The 24500-nt window shown below is 57.6% G+C and overlaps 1 protein-coding gene across 50 annotated transcripts in view; it reads right to left on the bottom strand.

The window, feature by feature from the left end:
- CELF4 (CUGBP Elav-like family member 4) overlaps positions 1–24500 on the bottom strand; it is a 296661-nt gene that overhangs the window by 60431 nt on the left and 211730 nt on the right. For 27 of the 50 annotated variants that reach the window (XM_036009102.1, XM_028523813.2, XM_036009105.1 and 24 more), the window contains exon 3: positions 15789–15867. In XM_036009102.1, the coding sequence (XP_035864995.1) occupies positions 15789–15867 (79 nt within the window). The remainder of the gene's footprint in view (positions 1–15788; positions 15868–24500) is intronic. The other 23 variants (XM_028523835.2, XM_028523829.2, XM_028523830.2 and 20 more) reach the window with 1 other exon arrangement.

Genomic DNA, 24500 nt, shown 5'->3' with positions numbered 1-24500 from the left:
GGGGCCAGAGGGCCTCACACTACCTCTGTTGTCTTGTCACTGAGGCAGGCAGCCACCCTATGATCACCCAGGTTAGCAGCCAGGGACAAGCACAAACCTCTGGGGGCCCCTTCTAATGGGGAGGCGAGCTGAACAAAGGGCAGGCAGCTGTGAGGACACCTCCAAGGGAGGACACAGTCGAGGACCACGTCAGGAGAGTGCTGCAGTGGCACTGGGCAGCACAGGACTCCCCAGCCCAGGTCTCCTGGAGGTGGTGAGTGGGAGGGTAGGACACGGCAGAGGGGACAAGCCATTCCAGACGGAAGGTGCAGCAGAGCTCCCTAGAGGTTGTGGGTAGAGACGTGCAGTGTGGCCTCAGGTTGGACCTTCGGGAGAGCAGGGCTGGGTCAGCTGTGGCCAAGAGCAAACCACCCTCTTCTACCTTGTCTATTCTCCTTTGGGATGGTCGCTGTCATGCAGTGGTCAGAAGCAGCAGGGGGCACAGGCTGTCTGAAGGACAGGGCACAGCAGCCAGGTCAGGGCAAAGGGGTCCTGAAATGGAGGCGTGGGGAAAAAGAGAGGGCGGGAGGCTTATCCTGCAGGAATGGGGGGGCCCTAGCAAGCCGGGAACTGGACGTCGTGCGGCACTGAAGGTCTGGAAGGAGACCAGACAGGGAAGCAAAGCTGGGGGAGAAGGGCTATGAGGAACCGGCCCAGACTGGCATGGTATCCTTAGTACTTCCTCTTACTGGTCACCCTGGGGTGAAGGCATTGAAGGGTGGGGGCTGGGGACAGAGGCGTGGGCAGGCGCCAGCAGAGCCTGAGGCTCCCAGGCACTGAGGCTATGAGGAAAGGCAGGTGCTACTCTGTCCTGTGTCCTCTCCCCCCACCCTCCCTAGGCCCCCTGCAAGGGACCACCTGGGCCTGCTCCGCCTTCTCTGTCACAGGGAGGGATGAACATTTGAAATCCACTCAGAGGGCCCTTCCTTCCTCCCCACTCCTCATCGCACCCCCCCCCAAAGGAAAACAGTCATTGAAATTGAAAAATGGTGCTCAGTGAAGGGTTTAAAGACATTTTGAATTTAAAATATATTTAAAAGGTCATTTTCAGCAGTAATTATGTTATAATGGTGGGGCTCTTAGCGAAGGCAGAGCCCCATGGTAATGTTAGGCCAAATGGGAGTGGGGGCCGCTTTGGTCTCCTGGAGCCTCAGGTCGGGGTGCGGTGGGGCAGTGGTAGGGGGAGTGGAGGGGATACAGCACATTCTCTCTCCAGAGCCGGCGTCAGGCTCACCATTGGTCCCCAGGAACAGGAAACTACACAATAAATATGGCCCTGGAACAGAGGTTTCTCTAAGACCCCTCCCGGAGCCCTGTACACACAGGCTTTGGGGGTTCACAGAACCCTCCCGTGCAGCAGAGAGTGGCGTGTGGCCTCCTGCCTGTAAGGCACCCTACCTTCCTATGGCCCATCCCTCCCACAGGCACACCCTCTCCTTCTGCTTCCAGACACTCGCTCTGGGGTGTCCTGGCAGCAAGCACCCCAACCCATCCCAGAGAGCCAGCTCCCCTGGCCCACAGGCCACCCTGCCAGGCCTGGACCCTCGGCTTCCTCAGCTGTGGCCTGAACTTGCAAGGAGCCTGCCTCTCCGCACTTCTTGACCCTGACCGTGGTCTACATTTTAGGGAACAGATTGAGGACATGACTATACTGGCTGCCTATTCACACCTCAATGACTTCTGATATCCCAGTGAGCAAACCCGCCCACCCCTTGGCCCACTTTTCTCCCTTTCAGGAAGTGCGTGGTGCTTTGCAGAAGCCTCGCCCACATAGAGGCACAAGGTTTTTTGAAGTGAGCCACTGTATGAGAACCTACTGTTAATCAATCCTGGGATATTCTAGAAGGGCTGGCCGGGCCCCAGGGGGTTCCATGAAAAGGCAGGCTGGCAGGCTGTGGGGAGAAACGACAGAGGCCAGAGGGCAGCGGAGAAGGGGTGTGTCTGGGCGAGTAGAATGAGTTTGAAGAAGGCGCTAAAAGTAACCTGGGAGGGCTTCATGCAGGAGGGGTGTGGTGCCCGGGGCCAAACAAACAAAAGAATGAGGAGCCAAGGGCCGCGAGTAAAGAAGGAAGCCTGGGCCACTGTCAGCCCAACTACCGAGAGGTGAGTTCAGTTACCCAGGCCTCTGTAGGGTCCCGCAAAGCAGCAGAGCCCCTGCTATCTGATGAGGGTTGCAGAACCAGGGCTTGGAGACTGGTTTCTACACCTCGCCCAGTCTTCAGCAGCCCAGTTCCTGTGGGTTTCCTTTGGGGGAGGAGCAATCCCTCCGCTGGGGTCCCCTCTTCCCCTAGGCCTTGAGGCGGATGGAGCTGCGGTGGGCGCGCCTGAGTCCCTTAGAGGCATGGACGCGGTTTGACTGCGCTGCCGGGACAAACGGCACGGGGCACAGGTGGTCCCCAGGTTCCGGGTGGAGCCAGAGGGACAAGGGGAGGGATGTGGAGATCAGAACCCTGGAGGTGGCTGTAGGGTGGAGGGAGGCAGGAGGAAAGAAAGAGGCGAAATATAAAAATATCTGGGAGAAGCGCAGCACCAGGCCACAGTGTTATTAACTAAAGCATTTCATAAAACTCTAGCCATTAATAACAGGCTGCCGCCACGTCGGGGTAATTTATTCAAATTGCGGGTCCCGGACGGAGGAGCAGATGTTTCAGAGCTGCTGGTGTCACGGAACGAATTCCAAAGGATGAGGGGGCGGCGCCACGTTCCTGGCGGGCGGGGAAGGGCCCTTCGCCACTTAGCAGGTCCCGCATTCCACATGGAAGTGGGGACCTCACCACCGCTGCGGGCTGCCAGAGGAGGGCGCAGGGGTCCGATGCAGGACAGCTAATTTATTTCAGTAAGTGCTAGATCGAAAAACAGAGTGTGATGATAGGCAGGCACGTCCTGCTTCCCAGAATTTCACTGCTCCCACCGTATCTAATTGAGATGCCACCTCTTACTCAAAGTCCCCTGTGGTTTTTCCAGACGCACAGCCTGGTGCTGGGAATCAGAAGGGCCTGGGTTTCTTTCCCGATGCACCCACTGCCACCAGCGGGTGACCCCAGCTAGTTGACCTCTGCACCTCAGTTGCTCCATCTATGCATGATGTGTAAGTCATGGAGCCGGGACAGAAACACAAGGACCCCCGGAAGGACCTGGCCCTCGCAGGGGGGCTTAAGGTCAGTGGGTTTCCTGTACTACACCTTATGGCCCTCAGTCGTGGTTAACTCAGTGCTTTGATTCGAGGTCTTTTCCTGCTTCCCGATGGCTGCATTGCTTTCACCCCAGCCCCAGACAGACTGGACTCCCCTCTAGCCAAGAATCATGGCAGTGTGCCCATGAGTTCTGAGTGTGGAGTGCTCCGTCAACACTTAGGATACCTGTGGCTTTCTTCTCTCCTGGGGAAGGGTCCACAAAGCTCCCATGGGCCTCGCCTTGGACTCTGTTATCCCTCAGCACAGCCTCCTGGGTCATGGCCAAATCCAGGTTGGGTCCCAGTGGAGGTCAGATCTCAGAGTCTGGCCACCGTTTCCAGGACAGGGAAGTCGGTTGGCTCCTGGACTGGGGCCAAGACCTGGGGACTTGGAACCTCTGTAAATGAAAGCCGTCCTGACTGATTTTGCCTTTTTGGCAAATCAAACATCTCCCTCATGAAGCCGTGTCTGGCTCTAATTTACTCCCCTCCTGGGAGTGTCTAATGGGGGGAGGGTGTCGTGACACTCTCAGCTGATATCTTCATGCTGTGAGTCTGAATCCCCGCTGGGGTGTGTGCGTGCACTGGGGCGGTGGACCAGACACGGCAGGGCTCGGCGAAGCCTGGGTGCTCTGTCACCATTTCAAATATATAAAGAGAGATTTTTCTCCTCTTTCCTGTGGTTCGTAGATCTGGATGCCTGCTTATTGAGTGGGTTTAAAGTGGGGCTCAGCCGAACCTGGGGATGTTCTGTAACGCCCCCTTGGTCTCCCTGGCTCATGCTTGGGTCCCGTGCCCACTGCCGACTGAAGGCCTTCAGTGGCCCCTGACGGCATGTTGTGGTGAGCTGTGGGTGGAGACAAGGGCGACACTCTGGAAATATTCCAACTGGAGGCAGACCCGTCTCTTCCCACAGGCCCAGGCCGGATGGTGCCACCGTACCATGATGAGCAGAGAATGAGGTGGCCCTCCTGTCCCCCACGCAGCCCTGATGTGAAATGACACCCCTAGAGTGATATTCTGTTAGGGAAAGATTGTTTAAGCAAACTCTACCCTCAGCAAGACAGGCTCAGGGCATTTATCAGATGCCGGAGGCCCAGGGACCAGGCGGAGGGGCCCTCTTTGTCATCCCTGTGGTCTGGCCTAAGGACTGCCCTGGAGGCGACACTGTGGGAGCCACCAATAACCAGTGTCCCCGGAGAGGTTATGGGCTATGAGGGCAGAAGAGAGCTTGCTCTCCCAACTCCCGCCCTGGTCCTTCCCCAAAGTCCTCCCCGCCCACCTGGCTGGGAGGTCAGTGGCAGCGGCCTGCCCATGCCTCCGCTCCGGGCCAACGGGACCTGCTCCTAGCTCAAGGTTCATTCCAAATGAAGGAGAAAGCGTAGCCCCACACTGGCGGGGCAGTCAGCGCACTCCATGATGAATGGAGCCTGTGTCACTCAGTGAAAATGAATATTTCTTTGCGATAATGGCCAGATGGTAGCAACTCTCCGATCCAAATTAAAACATGCATGATAAATGCCAGGAAAACAGAGGAAGACAAAACCCCAACCTGGAGTGAATTCTCTCTATAAATCTTCCCCCTGTGCCCCCCTCCCCCACCACCACTGCGGCCCTGCTAATAGCCATTAAATTATTAAGATGCGCTGCAAGGAGAATGCCAATGTCAGTGGCACCCTCCCCGCTGCCCACCGCCACCCCCTGCCTGTGTGCCTGACTTTGGAGGGGGTGGGGAGACAAAAGAGGGGGCTGTTTGTAGGCCGGCAGAGAGCCGGGGCGGTGGAGAAGGTTCCCGCTTAGACACAGAGGTAGGAGGCTGGACTTACGGTGCCAGCACTGAGGGAGGGCCTGGGGCCCGGCCAGGGTCTGTGGAGGGCTGCAGGTCTACCCCAAAGAAGGGCTTAGTCTCTTGAAGAGATGAGAAACTGATAGCAACCACCTAACTTCCTGGCTCAGACGGAGAGCAGGAAGGAGCTTCTGAGCCGGGAAGACCAGGGAGGAGCCTCGGGAGAAAGCATGCCCGCAGGGTGGACCCTAATGAGGGCTCTGACCACGTGGAGCTGGGCAGCTGGAAAGGGTCAGAGAGGACCATCCAAGGGTGGGCTGTGTCTGAAAGTGGCCGTGTACTTGGAGGTGTGAAGGCAGCAAGGATCAGGCAGATCAGGGATGGTTTGGGGCTTTGTACTTCATGGTGACAATAGGGTTCTTGAGTTTATGGTTTAATTCCCGTGGTCCCTGCCCATCCTCTCACAGCTGGAGGCTGCAGAGGTCTCTCCTTGGTCTCCATGACACCCTGTCCCATCCTCCCTGCGGGGGCCAGCCTTCGCAGGCAGGTCTAGCTCCCATCCCACACCAGCCTCCTCCACAGTCCCCAGGACTCCCCATCATCTTCTAGAAAACCACCGACTCTTTAGCCAGGCACTCTTTGGAACTCTCTCCTCAGGCCAGCTGGTCTCCTCATCTTCCCCGGAGAGGCTCTGTGCCGTGGGTTCTGCTTTCCTCATCTCACCGGCCTCTCGGGTGGAATCCATGCCAACAGGCAGCTTCCTCTAGAAAGCCTTCCCTGTCTGCCCTGGCCTGTGTGGCTCTCCCCGCTGCCAGCTGTGGCTCCCTGTCTCCACTGCTCAGGTGGTACTCGTGAGGCCACAACCCGACCTCCTCACCAGACTGGGAGCTTCTCTAGGCTGGAAGGTCAACAAAGGTGTAAAGACGTCCTCCTGGAAGCCCATGCATGTCTCTCTCCTGGTTAGCTCTGCAGTTCCGAGTCCCTCCAGCTGGCCAGCTATGTCTCAGCCTTAAGTTTCCTAAGACACCTGGGCTAGGTACCTAGTGCTGGGATGTGGTGTCTGTGATGTTGGGCCCGTGGATCTGTGCCTGATATGGTGCCACGGCCCCCACCCAAAATAAAACAACTCCCAAAAGAAAAACAAAAACCCATGCTGGCTGGTCCCTGCTAACCTCTAGCCTTTGCAAAGCCTTCCTCCTTCCCAGACTCAGACAGACAAGGCCCTGAGCACCCAGGCTGGCTCTCCTCTGCTGCGCAGACAGGGACTTTTTCCACCTGCTCCTCCCAGCTGACCCCACACAGTCAGGGGCACATCCTGGGTCCCCCATCCACCCTCCTCTCCATTATCAAAGGGCCCAGGTGAGGAGCTGAGAGCCCACCCTGAAGTCTGATGGGAGGTGGTGACACTGGGGAGAACTTTCTCCGCGCACCAGCACCCAGCACAGACCCGTGGGGAGGCAGCAAGGCCTGGAGGTCTGCAGAAGGGCTGAGGTGCGGGCTGACTACTGGCTGTATGGTCTTGGGCATGTCTCCTCTTCTCTGGCTTCTCTCTCCATCCACTGGGGTTGCTGCTCGGCCAACATTGCAGGGCTGTCCCCGGGCTCGAGGCTCTCTTACTGGAGGCTCCGGGTGACTTCATGGAAGGATTGAGGGCCTACAGTCTCTATCCCTCTTCCTTCCAGGGCCCTAGCGTGGTTTTAGCAGTCGCTGCTGCAGCATTGCATAGATGCCATGTGCACTGTGCTGGGCTGGAGGGGGCAAGGAGCAGGGCTCCCTAACGGCAGGAGTGGCAGCGGGAAGCCTGGGCAGCAGCATACAGAACCAGACTCTGGGGCAGGCCTGGTGAACTTGGACTGAAGGGTGAGAAGAGACAAGATACCCCAGACTCAGACATTGTGTGTGCGCAGGTGTGCATGCCCTGGGATTTGAGGAGCAAAGAGACCCAAGTGCACCTAATCTGAGTCTTCCAGAGAGTGGACCCTCCTCAGCAGCCAAGTCAATTCTTCTACATTATTTGAAAAGCATTTAAGATGCTGCACATTTGCCTTTCTTGTCTCTGTTTTCATGTCTTTGCCTGTGACACTTAGCCCAGATGCTACCTCTTGGTAAACCTGTCATTCCAATAATCACCTCCTCCAGGAAGCCTTCCTTGTCCCACGTAATGCACATGTTCTATACAGCTCTGGTAGTATGTTGGTCACACCTTGTCAGAGGTCCTCACCCCTGTCACCTCCTCTATTTGTCCATGGACTGCATTCGAAGAATAAAATAACTGCAGCAGCTGTCAGCAGGGAAGACTCCATCGTTCCCCAACTGCATTCCACCTCCACGGCTCCAAAGGGGGTGTCATCATCCCCTCTGCAGCAGGAGGGGGCAAGCATCACTGTGGAAAGGGCAGGATGCTTGTGGTTGGAGCACCTGGGCGTGACCCAGAGCTGTCCCTGCTGGCCTGCTCTGGCTCCCTCCCCCCTCACTGAGCATCCCTAGACACTGCTTCCAAATTGCCACTCTTATGTCACTCCCTGCCCCAAAGCCTTAGAAGGCTTCCCTTGGCTTAAATGCATCAATTTAAAGCACCTTTTGGAAATTAGCGCTTCCATATCTTACCCTCACCTCAAAGTACACCCTTTGTTCTGGCCTCTTGGGACCCTCCCAACTTTCCTTGGCTCAGGCTGCTTTCCTACCGGGGAAGCTTTACCCTCCCGCCCTCAAACTCCTTCCCCTCTGAAGGCCGAGCAGGTGTTGCCTGCTCTGAGCTCCCTGATTTGCGCTGTTTCTCTCAGCCTCCCCCGACGCTCCCTGCACAGCCTCACAACTCCCGGGTTGTCATCGGGCTGTTCCGAGTGAGGTGCGGTGTGTGGGGACCAGTGGGGCACCGGAGACACGGCGCCCTCGTCAGGCCTCTGCACAGCGCCAAGCGTGCTCGCGCTCGTCCTGCCCGTCTCCCGAGGAAGCGGGGCTCTTCCTCCTGCACGCCCACAGCGCCCGCAACGGGACGTCACGGGAGCGGCGACTGGGTGGGAGCCAGAGGGCCACGGGCCCCTCTCTCTGTCATTCCTATTCCTGTCATCAGCTCCTTCAGCCTGGGCACACAGGAGGCAGCTCTTAAATATCATCCAGGAGCCCATTTGCAATGATTAATATCCCATTTCCCCTGAAACAATCCTTTGCTAAATTAGCCGGGGCCGGAGGGAATTTGGCAAGGAGCGGAGGATCTCAACTTAACTTGCCGAATGGATTTTAAAAACCTCAAAAACAAAATGCAGATCAATCAACACCCCCTTCCCCCAGCTGAGAACGGAAAGTCCATTTAAACTCAGCAGGTTTGCAGTTAATTATAATTTCGCACCTATGGCAGGAGTTATGAGCTATTTATAATGTGTCTGCCCCACGAGCGCCTCCACCGGGGCTCCCTAGGGTCCCTTCCCACCAGCCACCTCCTTCCTGCCACGAAGACCTGTCTTCACGCAGCTGTTGTTTCAGTTCAGTTGTGTAACCTACAGGAGCTTCGTGGATTAAAAAAAATTTTTTTTTAAACAGAGATTGGGAAAGAAAAGAGACACAGATGCTTTTAAGTTTTAAGTCAGAAAGAACATGGATTGTGGAGAATAAAGCCCACAGGCCAGGGGAGCCTGGCACCAGGATCTCGGGAACCTAACGGATACAAATGCCTAAACGAAAGCAGGAGGGATGGTGCTCAGAAATGTGGTAGGACTTCCCGCCCGCTGGAGAAGTCAAGCCCCGGGTGAGCCACTCAGCCTGCTGATGAGTGGTCTGGCCCTTCAGCCCCTCCCGCCCCTCCGTAAACTAGATCTCCTGCTTGGGGCCTAGCCCGGCCCTCAGCCGCCCCTGCTCCAGGTTGCTCACTGAGCACCTGCCTCCTCTGGACTGTGCTGCCTTCTGTCTGACTCGGACTTCCCAAGCTGAATGCTAGGTGAGGGCTTTTCTTACAGATTGGGCCCGAACAAAGCAGGGATTCACGTACACAGAAGATCTGCTCTGACACTGGCTTTGGGGCTGGTGTTCAGGGGAAAACATTACAATCTGCAGCTTGAGAAATCCCAGTGGGAATAGGGAAGGGCAGGTTGATAAACAGGGTTCCCAGCTCTGAAGAAGGGGTTGGGGAGAGGCTGTGGAGTTGCTTTTCTTCTTGATAGTTTTTAAGAACCGGAGGGACTGGGTGAGAAGCAGGTTCATGGGGGAGGGGGGGCATGGTGGGGCCTGGGGCCACCCCTGGCTGATGGGGTGCCACATCCTGGCCCAGAGGGCAGTTAGCTACCCCGCAGCCAAAGGTTGGCCATGATCTCTTGCTGGGGCCCCTGGGCGCCGCCACAGCTGTGGGAAGGCAAGATGGGGATGTCGTTGTCTGGATGAGTTGAGGGTGCTAGGGGTCTGCAAGGTCTGATCGGAGGTGAAGTGGAAATGCACCCCAACACATACACATTCACACAGGTGCCCACAGTGGAGTGTGCACAGTGCCCGGCTTCCAGGGGCTTCTGTGGGCACACAGAAGGAGGGGCGGGTGACGGCGGGGTATTTCCTGCTCTGAGAGGAAGACTCCTTCCCCTTTAGACAGCTGCTTTGGGGCCGCAGTCACTGGACCTTTTCTCAGCCCAGGGTCGCACCCTCTGCACTGGGAGGGGGTTAGTGCTGCTCGTTCTGGGGTCTCCAGGGGTGGGACTAGGGCGAGGAGTGGTTGGACTCCTGAAGTGGAACTGGGTTGGAGGGACAAACGAGTCTGCTCTTTGGGCCTGAGCCCCTGCCCACCCACACCCCACGGGCCAGGGGAACCTCACCCAGGGCGTCCTGCAGGGAGTGCACACTTGCCCTTCACGCCTTTCCTCATACCTTCCCCACCCTTCTCCTTGCCGCTGGTCTCGGTCAAAGTAGACCTTAATGCCCACTGTCCAGTGTCATTTCAGATTACTCAGCCCAGGGTCGCAGACTTGTGGTCTTCAGCTTTCTGTTTTGTGTACCCCTCCCACCGGGCTCAGGGCTTCCAAGCTGGGCCTGAGGGCTTCCTGTTCACCCAGGAGCTTTTGTGAAGTGAGTCATTTGTTGCCTTTTAAGAGAGGAAAATTGAAAGTTCTGTATATTGAATTTTCATAACGTGGGATTGGCCTGCACATCCATTTCATCTAAATGCTAGCTCACTAAATTGCCTCCCTAGAGTATGGGACTAAAAAGCTAGAAAAGTCCAGAAGTGGGAGACCCAGCATCTGGGGTGAATAGTGTGACCACAGGGCTCCTGGGTCCCCAGGACGTGGTAGGAGCAGGGAGCTGCCCCCCTGGGGCCCAAACCCATCAGTGGGTCCCCAGCAGCCCCTGGGAGGCCTCCCAGACAGCGCCTTGTCTGTGCCTGCAAATAAAACAATGCTCGGAGAAGAAATGAGGAACTTAATAGGATTTAAAAAGCTGCAGGAACCAATGGGGCTACAGATGGTGGAGGGGCCGGGAGGACGGAATCCGCCACGGTTTTATGGCAAGGAACGTGGCCTCAGGAGGGCCTCGGAGCCACGGTCACAGGCGCTGTGTCCAACCTCATTAGCCAGCCCAGCGGGACTCTGCTGCCACACTAGTGCTGGCCACTGTGAGGGGGGACAGGTGCCCTGAAGATGCCATTAAATGAGCGGGGCAGCAAAAGGCTGCGGGGACGCTGCTTGGCTAAGTGACTGGGCCTGCACTTGCCTCCCAGACCCACGTGGAAAGGAATGACTCACACCTGCCCCCAGCCCTGCCAGGTCTTCCGGGCCCTGCCTAGGTCCTGCCAGAGACAGAGAGGAGGGTGAGAGCAGGGGCCGGTGGGGAGGAGTCCCAGGCCTAGAAATGGAAGGCAGCAGGGAATGGAAGCCCTATGTAATTTTGAAGGACTTGGGGAGACATAAAAGAGTTTCCTCTTGCCTCCAGAAGCTTCCCTAGCTGTCCCCAGAGAGTAGCTTACTGCAGCTACCTCTCCAGGGCCCCCTGCATGGCTGGAGCTCTGGGTCGCTCCCCTTGACCTCTCCTGGGCCTCCCCCAGGCCCAGCAGCCAGCATGGGAGCAACAGGGGCTTGCCCTCCCGCCGCGGAGTCTGGCGGAGGCCCTTCCGCCATCTCGGGCCTGCACCCAGCGGCTCCTGCTAGTGCAGCCTGGGCCAGCCATCCCCTTTGCCTCTCTTCCCTCTGCCTGACCAAGTCTCCTCAGGGAGGCGCACCTGGATGGGCTGGGGAGGGAGTTTGAAGGCCCCGCGTCGCTGAGAGGCCAGGACCTCTCCCCCAGCTCAGGCCTCAGGCGTCCCAGCCGAAGGCCCCGGCGTGGGCTGGGGCGTGCCTGTGCCTGTGTGGTTTCCATTGCTGGGTCCCGGTGTGGGGGGCGCTGAAGGCCGTGGTGCAGACCCTGGAAGACTGTTTCTCTCCGGTGTCACGCCTGCCCCTTCCAGTGGGGCGGCCCCTTGGCAATCCCGAATCCCCTCTTTCCCCAGACTCCTTCCTAAGCCATCTTGGTTTCTAACTTCAACTCCTAAGCCAGCCATCTTGCTGTTTTTTTTTTTTCCTATCATTTCATGGTGATCAAAACCCTGGTGGCCCTGGTCTGTGCCCCACCCCCAGCCACCGTGTCCCCAGGGAGCACATTTACCAGGAGTGTGTGTGAGGTTGAGTGTGCGTCTGTGCGTGCCTTTGTCAGTGTGGGCATCGGCCTGTCGGTGAGGGTGATGGTGGTATGAAAGGTGTTCGACTTCAGACACAGCGGAGACAAGGCAAGGCCGACCCTCCTAGCGCGGAGCTGGTCACTGGAAGAGGAAGGGCGTGGCTCCCTTGGGGCCAGGGGAGGCAGCCCTCTCCTGCTGCTTCTGCTGCTGTGGGTCTGGCCCTGCTGGGGTGGGGCCAGGTGGGATCGCCTGAGTCTGCTGCCTCTGGCCCGGCCTCTGCCAGTCTGTCCCTCCTCAAGGTCCCCTACCTGTCTGCTGACCTTTTGGGGCCCTTTGAGGCAGGTGGCCACATTCCTCAGCTCCTACCTTTTCCAGTTCAGCCCAGGGGGGCCCCAAACGCTCGGAGTCTGTCTCCCTGAAAGGAACCCACACGACCTGCTGTGGGAGCCTCACCTGGTCGGGGCCTTGTCCAGACACTAGGGAGGATGGCGGGGGGTCAGGCCTGCAGGACAGCACCTGTGGGCATGCACCCAGGGTGAAACCGCGAGGCTGCAGGGCCCCTGCTGCCACGGAGAGCCAATTCAAGTGCTGACCGTGAACCAGTTCTTGCGGCTGGTACCTCTGCCTTCGGAGGCAAAGGACACCACGGTGCATGCCCCAGGGGGTGTCCTCACCTCTGAGATGGCTGGGGCGGGGCGCACCTTCAGTCCTCCTCCGGCCGCCCTTTCAGTCCCCAGCCTGCCTCACGCCCCTGGCTAGTGGACTGGGTTGCTTATTTGGGGGTGACTCTGAGTTTAAATATGACTTGTTCCTACGAGCTCTGTGAAATTAACTGGGTCCTCCTTGCAGAGAGAGGCTCTTTCTCTTTCTTTCCCTGCCTAGCTGGAGCCTTGGCTCTTCGTGATGGTCACAGGGGCCGTCTCCTCTCTTCCTGCCTGAGGACATTACAGCTGGGACACCCTGTCTTGTCCCCGCTCCACCCCTAATCAGGATCAGTGGCTCCTGTTTCTGATGGAGGCATGCCCAACCCCCAGCCTTGTGTAGAATGCCCTATTTTTACTAGCCCTCACTGTCTCCAGCCAAGTCTACACCTTTTGGTCCAATTCACACTTCCTCCAGGAAGCCCTCCCTGCCTGTTCCAGGCCAAAATGAGGTCTCCCTTATCTGATCTCCTTGTCCAGCCTGGTCTTGCCTCCCTCATTGGGGACCCTGCTCCTCTACCTTTAGGTGCCTTTAAAATAGGCCTAGAGGCATGCCAAATGCCTGTGGTATTTTCCCAGTGTCCCCTGAGTCAGAGTGACTCTCCCAGGAGTCAGAGAAATACAGAACCCGGTGAGGGTGACTGACAGGCAAGGGTTTGCATTCTGGCCCTGCTGTCCTCTCATTGTGTGAGTTAGAACAAGTTAGGTAGCCTCCTGTGCCTTGGTTTGCACCCTTAGGTGGGGCCAATAACTTCCACTTCCCAAAGTTTTTCTATGGACTGAACATCTTGTTTAAAACCTTAGCCCTCAGTGGGAGCTCTGTGAACAGCAGCTTTACGGGATAGCACCCCGCCCATCCCTGGACAAGGAGTGGGGGCTCCGAGGGGATACCAGGCAGAGACAGGACCGGAAGCCCGGACCAGCCCAAGAACTGCTGTCCTGTAGTCTTTCTGGGGAGCCCCCGCCAAGCACCCCGCCTGCCCCTCTCCTTTATGTTCAGCACATTACAGATCCCTCATCTCTACGCCATCCTCTCTGGTAGTAAGGTTGGAGCCAAGCCCACCCCAGAGAAAAAAGAACTGAACCCCCCATACCATTCCGGATAGGACGGCAGCCTGTTGGCATCAGCTTGCAATTCATGAGAAACCACAGCCCTGAGAGTCAGAGCGCTGCCCCCTCCACCCCTCACAGAACTCCTGCCAACACACCCCACGCCCGTCTGTCCCAGACCGCTTCTGAGTGTCTGTGGGCTGCTGTGGCCATGGGAGCTTCTAGAAGCATGAGATTTGGAACAAGAAGCTGGAATCCTGATGTGACATCAGTGGGCCGTGGCCTCCCTCGGTGGTGGACAAGGCCAGGAGTCACCTTTGTCCTCCCCCAGCCCAAGGTCCCAACCTGCACCCCAAATCCTAAGCAGAACACACATCTCTTTGTGCTGCTCTTGAGCACTTAGGTATGGGCACTTAGAGTGTGGCTGGTGAACAGTCCTAAAGACACATGTGTCCCAGGGCCTTTGGGACACTGTGCAGCCTCTGTAACAGGTGCTGGAGCTGGGGTGAGGGGAGCCGGCGTGGGGCAAACCCCCCTCTCCCTCCGGGCCGCTTACTTTTCCCACCTCCCCCTTCCTCCTCCCAGCTGTGCCCCCAGTGCCCTCCCGTCATCCCCCTTTCTTCCCGGTCTCTTACCTCCTCCCTCCTCCTGCCCCCTTTCCCTTCAGTGTCCCCACAGCGTTCCTCCTCGTCCGGCTCCCACCCCTGCCCTCCAGGCCCTTCTCCTGCTCCCATCCCTGTCCTCTCTCTTAGCGCTCACCTCTTCCCCAGCCCCTCCACCCAGATGAAGTATTTAATGGATATTAAATTATTTTAAACTGACTTTCGCTTTTTTAAAAAACTAGCTTGGTGATAGTGCTGACTCAGGATCATTGCACTGTTTAATATTGAATATGCAATTAATAGATAGATGTTTAGGTTTGGCTCTGCTTCCCCCCTTTCTACCGCAGGAAGAATAAAAGAGCTGATTAATCGGGTTTGGGGCAAGTGTCAGTGGCAGGAGATGTATGGGAGAAAGGAGATGAGGTTAGCAACTTGGAGTCAGAGAGCTATTGCCTCGGAGGCAAGGGAAGGGAGAGCGGGTTTGAGTTAGAGCTCAGCATGGCCTCGCTGGGCGGCGGGGTTCCCGCCACCCTGCTCCGCTTCTGCAGAAAACCAGCTGGAGTTTGAGCTGTCTGCTCTGCACGCCGGGTGGGGGGCTCTCCTGGGGCTGGCTTCTCCTCCAGGTGTGGAATCTCCCCTCCTTCAAGGCCACGTCCTCCCAGGCCTCTGGCGGCCCCTGCCTGAGGGGGCCCCTGTCTGGGATAGCAGGCGGCACTTACTCTCCCTGCCCGGAATGGGGCTCTTGGCTACTACACGAACAGGTGTTGCAGGTGAGTCATTGCATGATGGGGTGACAGGGCCCAGGCCCTACTGGGCCTACCTCCCAGAGGTGGCCTTCAGAAGAAGCCCCCAGCTCTGCCCCGTGCCACCGAGGAGAAGCCCTGCAGGAGGCCCTGGCCAGACAGCGCCCCTCCCACCGGCAGGGCTGGGGCACCTGGCCCTGGGTGTTGGAGCAGCTCTGTGTGTGGACAAAACCAAAACAACTGGACACCCAGGAAGGGGGCAGGAGCAGCAGCATGAACCAGGTGGGCCCTGCTGGTCAGGCACTTCATGTCCAAACCATCTCGACCCCTGAACTGACCCATCTCCACTAGCAGGATGGGCAGCTCTCAGTGGGCCTGAGGGAGGCGCGTCTGTGCCCTGGGACATGGACCCCTTTGGAGGCAAGAACAAGACACCGGCTGGGCCCTGGTGGGTGGGACTCGAGGCCTGGTTGAGCCCCTGTGTGCGTAGGGGTGCCCCCCACAGTGGAAGGGACAGTCTCCTTGAGGAGAGCGGGGCCTGGTGTTTAGTGTGAGGCCGTGCGCTGCTGCTCTGCCCCCTTCCAGGCATCTACCCCTGAATCGAGCTCCAGGACCTTGCCCTCAGCAGTCCAACACCCCGTGGGAGCCTGTCTCAGACTTGCTTGCTCTGGCCTGAACCCTCCCATTTCCCACCGCCATTGCCCACTTCCCAACCCAGCACCCTTTCATGGGTCAAGTTCAGTTACAGTGGGGCTTTCCTTGGTGACACAGAAGTGGGAGGAGCACCTTTTAGGCATCCTAAAGGCGGCAGAAGAGTGCCCCAGGACACGCTAGTGGTTACTCACTCACGGAAAGGACTGAACCCCACCATCCCGCAGACCCTAGTCACTCTCCCTTCCCTTCACTGTCTCCCCCGCACCAGTCACCCAGAGCTCCAAAACCCCATCCCAACTCTGAGGGGGGGAGGACAGGAGGAGGCTGCAGGAGTCGCTGCATTGCTGCATTGCTGCGTTGGGGAGCGGGAGGCAGGGAGGGGGAGGAGGGGGCAGAGACAAGTGGGCCCTCACGTGAAGGGGGCTGGCGCAGGCAGCTACTACCTCCTCGGCTCTCGCTGTCCGCAGGCTTCACCTGGATCGGCCGGTTCATCTGCAACAGAGCACAGGGGGGCAGTGTCAGAGCAGGCGTGGGGGTGGGAGGCAGACACACCCACACCCAAAGGTTCACAGGTACGCAGGCACACAGACCACACCGACTGATACATGCGAGTGGACACCCACGCAGCTGCAAACCTGAACGTCTTCTCTAAACCACACCCATTTCCCTTCGCCTACGTGGTCCCTGGGGCACTATTTTTGCAGGAGGGTTTCTCTGATTGGAGACTGTGTGGTGTCCCTGTCCCAGTTTGAGCAGCTCTTATTGGCCTGTGACATCAGAGTCTGAGGTGGCCCTGGAGAGCACCTCTGGCTGACCCCGGGTCACAGCTGGCTTTGCCAAAATGAGCTGGTTGGTCTCTCACCGAAGACTGTCCCCTGCCTGGGCCAGGGCACAGCAGCGAGTTTTACCTGACCGCATGCCATCTCAGATGTGGGCTGTGAGTCCTGGGTGCCTGAGCTTCTGGGCCACCCAGCTCCTGGTGGATGCAGAGCTCAGGACTGGGGCTCCTGCCTGCAGCTGGGGCTGCCCCCTTGGGGGTGTGTGAGGAGCTGGCACAGTTACTTGACTCATGTGGTGTCTGGGTGGATACCAGGGCTCAGCCCGAGTCCCCACGGCTCCAGGCCACCTGCCTCTCTGGGATCCATCTCCATGCCCTGTTCAGGCCACTAGGGGGCTCTGAACTCCAAGCATCCCAGCCTCGCAGCTTGTCTTGCATCCTTCCTGATGCTGACCGCACTGGGGTGGGCTCTCCAGCCCTGAAGTCCCAAGATATTTCAAGCAATAAAAACAATAGGAACCACACAAATGGAATTGCATTCTATGTGTCTGCCAGTGCTTTTGCCTGCCATGCACCCCTCTTATCCCCTATCTCATGTGCATATCTGTCTCAACAAAGCAAGGTAGACAGGGCAGGTACTAACACCCCCATTTTATAGATGGGGAAGCAGAGGCAGGACCACCCGTGGCAGGGTGAGCCTGGAAACCCAGGTTGCCAGGGCTATTTTGGGGATTCTGTCCTGCACTGGGTGACTTTTTGTTACCAATTCTCCTCGTGTCCAGAGGCTGGGCTAGCCAGTCACAAGCTTCCTCAGGCCTTCTGGTCTCTGATTCGAAGTGAGTTTTGGCTGCGTCATGACAACTGGGTGGGGGAGTGCGGGTGCTGGTGAGTCAGCAAGGTGACAACAAGGAAGGGCAGACTCACCGCTGGGAAGGACAGAGGCAGAAGGCAGGGCACAGAACAGAGGAAAAGGAGCCAGGTGGCCAGGGGGACAAGACAGGACACTGGGGGCCAGTCCACTGAGAGGGGGCAGGGTCCCACTGTTTGCCCACAGTCCCCACTTGGCAGGCCTGTGGAGCTGAGGGGAAGAGGGGTGTTGTGTGTGTAAGCTTGGCCAGCAGAGGAAACTGTCGCATAGGGAGACCTCCAATCACAGAGAGAAGGAAGAGGGACATGATGAAGTTCCTGACTTCATTTAAGGTGCCCCTGGCTCCCCCGTAAACTACCTCTGCTCCAGTTTCTGAGTGAAGGGTCCCGATGGCTCGGGAGCAGGCATCTGGTTGGGAGAAGGGCTCCGGGAGGGTGCCAGGGCGCCCCTGGTCTCCTGTCCAGTGCTTCCAGGGACTCAGCACCCAAGCCTTTCCTAGACCGTCCCTCCTCCCTCCTAGATCACCCCTTTCTCCTCATCTCCCCCAAATCTGCTCTCTTTTCCTATAGAAAAGCTGACCCGGGCCCAGGTCTGGCCATCGTCTTCCCTTGGGCACAGTTCCGCACGCAGCTCCCCTGCGTGTGTGGTTAGCACACTGCCCCGAGGCAGGGGTGTTGTCTCTCTGGTGCCAACAACAAGCAGGAGCCACGAGCAGTGGCAGGTCAGGGATTCAGCTGGGAAGTGGGGAGGCATGGTGCTAACAACGCAACGGTGCCTCGGCCTGCCCGTATTCGATCTTACTGGACCCCAGTTACTCTGGGAGGAAGTCGGTGAGGACAATGGCCATCTGGCAAGGGGAGTCTGGGGCCAGGTTCCTTGGGCCATCAAATCCCACACAACCTCTTCAGCCAGGCCCCTCACCTCTGGCCTTGACCACCTCTTGTGTCTCTCCACTCCCTACACCTCAGCACCTTCCTCCTCCAAGTCCACTCCCTCGATTTGCAAGCTTCTCTCCCACACCCCCACTAGCTTCCTCCTCTTGACCTTGAGGCCCCCCTGATACTCCACACAAAAGGTTCCTGAAAAATTCTCTTTCCCATGCAGAAGGTACCCTCAAGCCTGGGAACTGAGTGGCAAGAAGAGGAACTCAGGCCCCTCACAGGGCACACAACACTGCTACACCTGCAGGAGGGACGTGAGTGGCTGCTACACACATTACATTGTTGGATTATCGTAACTTCCCCTAGGAGCATGCGACTAGACTGTCCTTAACTTCAAGCAAGGAAATGGAGTTTCAAGAGGTTAAGAAACTAGCCCGAGGTCACACACATGGTAAATGGTGATAGCAAAATGAACTCGAACTCTTGACACCTGACTACATGTCCAGGAGATGCTGGGAACCAGACGTGATAGGGTTGGGGATGGTCCAGGGGAGGTCAAAGCAGAAGAGGGGCGAGCAGGGGGCCAGGCGGGGGGTTCAGGCTTCCCCGGCAGGAAAAGGGGAACGCACAGCTGAGGAGGGGCAGGTGGGGGTGTGGGAACCGGAGCCAGCTGGGCGTCCCCAGGACGTCCCTTTCAGGTGGACACTGCACTCTGAGCCCACTCCATGGTGACTGTCCCTTCCCCCACTGCTGCTCCTCTGTCCGGTGTCCCCCTGGCCACCGTAATACCCTTCCAGGAGGGCCTGGGGCAGGGGCGGGCAGGGGCTGGCTGTGGTACAGGCGCGGCTGATTCTCCTTCTAAGGTGTCATCAGTGTCCCCACGTGCCCCATGGCTTTTAGCCTGGGTTGCCTCCAGGGGCCTGAGTGGGGTTTGGTCACTCAGGATGCCCTTCCGTGGGTCAGACCTCAGGGGACAGATCACTGACTCTTGCCCACTGTGTTTCTGGCTCTGCGGGGTGGACAGCCAGTGGTCCTGGCCCAGAATCTGGACCCCCCTGCTCCCAGCCACAGGGAAGGTCGGTGGCGCCTGCCCTCCCAGGCCCCTTCTGTTCGGGTTCTGGCGCCCCGTCCCAGCCCACTCCTGCCACTTTTTGCATCAACACATACCCATGCATTAAACAAGACATTCCATTAATTTCTTCATCATCATAACTTAAGCTGGGACATACCCTTTAAATATTCATTCAGCTATGAAAACTGGGCATTAAAATTTTAATAATGTCAAGCTCATTTGAACCAGGCTCCTTGGGGACGATTACGATACAATTAGAATAAATACGATGATTGAGCTGGTCCAGTGGCTTCACCTGGCCATGCAGCGAGGCTCCCCAAGGAAGGTGAGGCCTGCGGCCAGTGGGCAGACAAACTGACAGACAGGCCAGCCCGGCTCTTAGATTGGATTCCCCCCTCCCTCCCACACCCTGTCCCGCCCCTCTGTTCCCAGCCAGCCACGCCTGCCTCCCACAGGTGTCTGCAGGTCGCTGTGAGCCAGGCTGCAGGAGTGTGCCACCCCCCTCTGGGGAGATGGTCCCGATTCATTAGGCACTTCCTGTTACTCCTTTCCCCATCCTCCTGGGACCACCTGGGCTGTGCTTCTGGGCTTGCTCTTCTGTGAGAGCCCTTTCCCTGTCTGTGTCTCCCCTTCCCCCTCTTCTGTCTGTGGGGCTCCCAGAGGCTGGAATGGGCACCCCACCAGAGCAGGGCCAGCCTGCTCTGAGGGGGCTCGCTGGCCCCTGAGAGCCCAGATGTGTCCTGTCACCCAATCAGGCAGAGACTGCCTTCACCTAGCTCCTCTCCTGCTGCTACCACCTTCCTGAGGGCTGGGCAGGGAGCGGGGTGGGCAGAACGCTGCTCTGTCCCTCTGCCTGATGCCAGCCTCCGCCAGCGCCAGCGCCAGCGCTGGGGAGAGCTCCTGGATGCTTGCTCGAGAACTCACTCGCTTCACTTGGGGCAGCCCTCCCCGCCCGCAGGGCCCCTCGGGGTCCTCCTCCACCTGTCCTCTCGGCTTTGCACCGGCCCATGTCACCAACCCAGAGCTGTCTCAGAAGTAAAAGGACCTGGAAAGTTCCCTGTCCCTCCTCACTGGCCATCCAAACCCAGCTCTTCCTCAATGAGACTCTCCTGGTTATCTCTCGGCCCTGCAGTTTTCTCTCTCTCACTCTCTGCATCTCTCTCGTGTGGGTGTGGGCACGCAAACACATGTGCGTGCTTAGAGAGTACTTGTGTGACATCACAGACATGTTTAAAAAATCCATGTAGGCTGGGGATTGAAGGAGATAAGGGGGGAAATTACGCAGTGCCTGCTGTGTAGTAGGCTCTCAACCAGCACCAGCCTCCACATTGCTGTCCAATCTGTGTCCCAGAAATGCCCCGGGGAGATCAGGGCCAGGGCGGGGAGTGCTGGGCCAGGGGACAGCCAGAGGGCTCTCCAGCCAGCAGTGGAGCCCCCAGATATAATTCCAGGGTGGTGTCCAAACCTCAACGCTGACGGTCCTTTCTGGCTTCTTTTGGGATGTGTGAGTGCCTGGTGATGCCTAGCTCCCTCCTCACCAGAAGGACTTGCATATTCTCAAGTCACGAAGTCGTGTGGTGATGTGGATTTCTCTCCAGTCCAAACCTGCAGCCTCCAGTGGAGGCAGCTCTCATCTTTGTGCCCGCCCACCCACGCCTGGGTGTGCTTGTGAGGAGCCTGGCTTCTAGGCTTCATCCATCCCCGCTGCTGGTTTTCATCACCCCCGACCTGAAGAACTCCTGTCTTAGGTTGCCTGCCCCCCATCCCCGCTCATAGGATGGGGGTGGGAACATGAAGCGGCAGACCCCGTGTGCTGGGGCTCACTGGGGTGTCTGAGCCCCGGTCCCAGCAGCATCGCTGCTGTGGGAAGAGAGACATAATTTGCAAGCCTTTTTGTTGGAAAAGCAAGGAAAAAAGCACCGTTAAATCACTAAGATATAAAGCTTTCGCTTTCTTTCACAATCTCTCTCTTGACATGTCATGGTATTTTTATTTGCTGTTTGATGTCGTTTAAAGTAAAGAAAAATATAAATTTTAAATTATTAGCATGGATTCTACCATTCATCTTTATTTTGTGCAATGCCAGTTTTAAATGCAAATATCAGAACATTTAAGTCCTATGCAGAGTCATCAAAATTGCACAATTTGTTTTTCATGGCATGTACCTGGAGGGTGTCTTGAGCTGGCCAGAGGAGACAAAGGCTGGCCGGACCCAGGACAGTTAAGGAGGAAGAGAGGATCCCCTCTGGCATGGAGACCCCTCACAGGTACCCAGAGCCCCACCCTGGAACATCGGGGGGCAGGTTGGGCCAGAGGACTGCTGGGTCCCCCTGCCACTGCCCACGGACTGACATGTTGCATCTCGGCTGAGGAGGAAGCCTGACTTCACCTCTGCTCCTGGCAGCCCCACAGTGAGCAGGAAGCTCTCAAGGGTGTTGTAAATGCTGTGCCAGGAACTCTCTAGGTCCCGGGGCAAGAGGATGACCCCACTGAGACATGACCTCCGTGGGCCGGCCAGACACACCGCAGCGCTGCAGGCTGCACCGCGGTTGAGCAGACCCAGACCTCCTGAAGCTGCACCCACGCCGCTGCTGGCTGGCCTCGAGGGCAGACTGACTGCAGCACTCTGGAGGTGTGCGCAGATTGGGCGAGCGGTGAGAGGTGGGGCTGTGCGTGAGCAGAGGCCCCAGGACCCCTGCATGTGCTCCTTTGTCCTGTGACTTCACTTAGAAAACACAAGTTCAAAGCCAAAATTTTATAAATTTCAAGATGGCGACTGCAGAGCAGTGAGCCCTGAGCACCAGACGGCTCTGAGCGCGGGGCCCTGTGGGACGCACAGGTTGCAAGTCCGTGAAGCTGCCCCGAATACCATGTCTCCCTGGGCCCCCATCACCCTGGATGTTTCTCCCCGTCCACCAACTCCAGGCATCGGGCATGTTCAGCATTGCTCAGGACCCCGTGTACATGCTCCTGCCACAGAAAGACCGCTCCTCAAGACTTATCTTTTAAAGATGTACTTTGGACAGTTTTGGGAAAACAGACTGAGAGTTTCCAGCCTGTGGTGCAAAAGGCTGGTGGTGAGGACACAATCTCCAAGCTGGGCTCACTGGAGAGCTCACCATTGAGGCTCCAGGAGGGGCGGCTCTCCAGCAGCTCTGCCCTCTGTCTGGACTTTGCACTTAGCAAATTGTAATTAACAGATTAATTAATAGAGAAATAATTTGTTCAAAGCCCCAGGAGAGCAGATTCTGCTCCTGTGCCCTGCTGGAGTCCCAGTGCTGTGCACAGTAGGCTCTCTGCAACGGTGGAAGGAGGGGATGAACCCTTGCCCCAGGCCCCTGATGAGAAGGGACCGCAGGGGAATGGCAAAAGCAGTGCACATTATTTGTAGCTTGTTGTAAATATATTGATGTTTTAATTACCTCCTTAATAAACCACATATGGTTCATTCCATAGAGAAGGGTTAGAAATTCAAGGAGGCCAGCCTGTTGCCATCATGAAGTTCTGACTCAAGGACACACCCAGTGGTCATTGCAGAGTGACAGCTTGCCTTCGCTGGAGCCCTCTGACCACGGTCCACCCTGGGCCGGACAGCTGGTGGCACCCCTCCCAGGGCGTGAGGGGTGGATCCCCAGGCTGCCTATGGGTGCAGCAGCTTTGGCTCCCTTTTCTGCCTGGCAGCCTCTCAAGCTGCCTCAGCTCTCTGCTTCCCCAGGGGCCTTGCCATTTAAATTAGGTGTCCCATCAACTTCCCATCCTTTGCTTCATCGTGTTGCCACCACCTGGGACAATAGGGTTCATATGGTCCCACATTTGTGGATTTATTTGTTCAATGCTTGCCTCCTTTTTATGAGGAACGGCCCAGCCCATTTTGTTCCTGGGGTACACCCAGACCTGACGTGATGCCCGGCACACAGTAGGTGTTCAATAAATGCCCACTGACCAAATGGATGACTGCATCCTTTGTTGTGCTCCTTCCCCGCATTGGTCAGCTCCTGCCTCAGACACTCGCCTGTGGCTGAAGTGCCCAGAGGCCGGAAGCAGCCGGGCAGACAGCCTTGTTTCCGGCCAAAAGAGCGAAGCCCTTTAATCCTCCCTCCTCCAGCAAAGTGGCTTTGTTGTACCTTCGGATTAGGAAGGGTTTATTGAAGCAGCGATCACCGCTTAAGAGAGGAGACAGCCTGTGAGCACAGACCAGGCAGAAGAACCCAAGGTTCCTGTTAAAATATGCAAGCCCACAGCCCATTGAAATGCAAACCCTCCAGATAAGATTTTTAAATAAACCTGGTTCTGCTCCCACTGCCCTCTTTGCGGAAGCCATCTGATGCTCTCGGGTCGGACAGGTGCCAGCATGTAGGCCCTGTCTGCTCCTCACCCCTCTCCTCACTCAGGGCGCCCCGCTGCCACTGGCTGGGGCTGGCCTCCAGCCAAGGCGCTTCGTTGGTCCCTCGGCCAAATACTTGAGATCGCTTCCGAGTCACCCACGGCATCGTCTGCCCCCTTCCCCGTGCCAGCCGCCAGGCCCTCTCCCTTCCCCGTCTTACCCTCATCTTCACCTCCTCTCTCATCTGTCTAAAGAGTACCACCCTAGCCTGCATGTCTCCCTCCAGCAAGCTTTCTATGACTGGGTCCTCCCTAGTCACACAAGTCTCTCTGTGAGTTGTCATTGCCCCTGCACTCATTTTGGCCTACTGCTGTCAAAGTGGCCTCCAGGGGAGGGCAGGGAGGGGGCTGAGAAGCAGCGCAGGCCCCGGGCTGCCTTAACGACACAGCTGTGGCCCTGGCCTGAGCCTTCTGGCTCTGAGTCAGGACCCGAGGGTGTGGACCTGCACTGGCTGCGGCCAGTGTCTGCATGGGGGGCTGGGAAGTATGGGACTGTGGCAAGCGACAGTGATCAAGTCCTCCCCAAGCTCCAGACTTTGCACTGACCATGTGATGTGGCTTTTGTCCCTTTGGTCTCTCAGAAGCCAAATTAGCCAGGTGAGCAAACTCATGGGTGGGTAGGATATGGCGGTGCGGGTGGGGCTGGGGCAGGTGGGGGAAGGGCACATTCAGGGGCAGGAGGCCTGGGTGAAATGAGGGAAGGGCCAGCAGCGAGCCAAAGAGGGTGAGGAGAGTCTCCTCCTGTGAGTGAGCAGGCAGGTCAGCTGGGGGCAGGGCACCCAGGTGACCTCAGGAGGGTCTGAGCTTGTGCTGTGTACCCTGGCACCCCAGTCAGTTCTTGGCAGGGACAGCGTTCCACGAGGGCACATTCAGAAGGAGCAAGGGCTCAGGGACATGCACAGTGACACCAGGTTAGAGGTGCCCGAGGAATGCTAGGTGAGCATTTAGATCAGGGGCATCTAGCGTCATCCTGGTTCCGGGTCCCCTCCTCATCTGCGGGAAGACAGAAGTCCGAGGCTTGTGCATAGGATGTGCTCAGTGGGTCGAAGTAAAATCTCCCCAGTTTGGCTTTCATTCTTGACTCTAGACTGACCGCGGGCCCCAGCCCAAGCCTGGCCTTGTGTGCCCTTCACTGGGAAGGGG

Source organism: Phyllostomus discolor, chromosome 9 (genome assembly GCF_004126475.2).
Source record: "Phyllostomus discolor isolate MPI-MPIP mPhyDis1 chromosome 9, mPhyDis1.pri.v3, whole genome shotgun sequence".
NCBI classification, from domain to species: Eukaryota; Metazoa; Chordata; class Mammalia; order Chiroptera; family Phyllostomidae; genus Phyllostomus; species Phyllostomus discolor.
The sequence above is the reverse complement of the archived record's forward strand: the minus strand, read 5'-3'. Positions and strand labels throughout refer to the sequence as shown.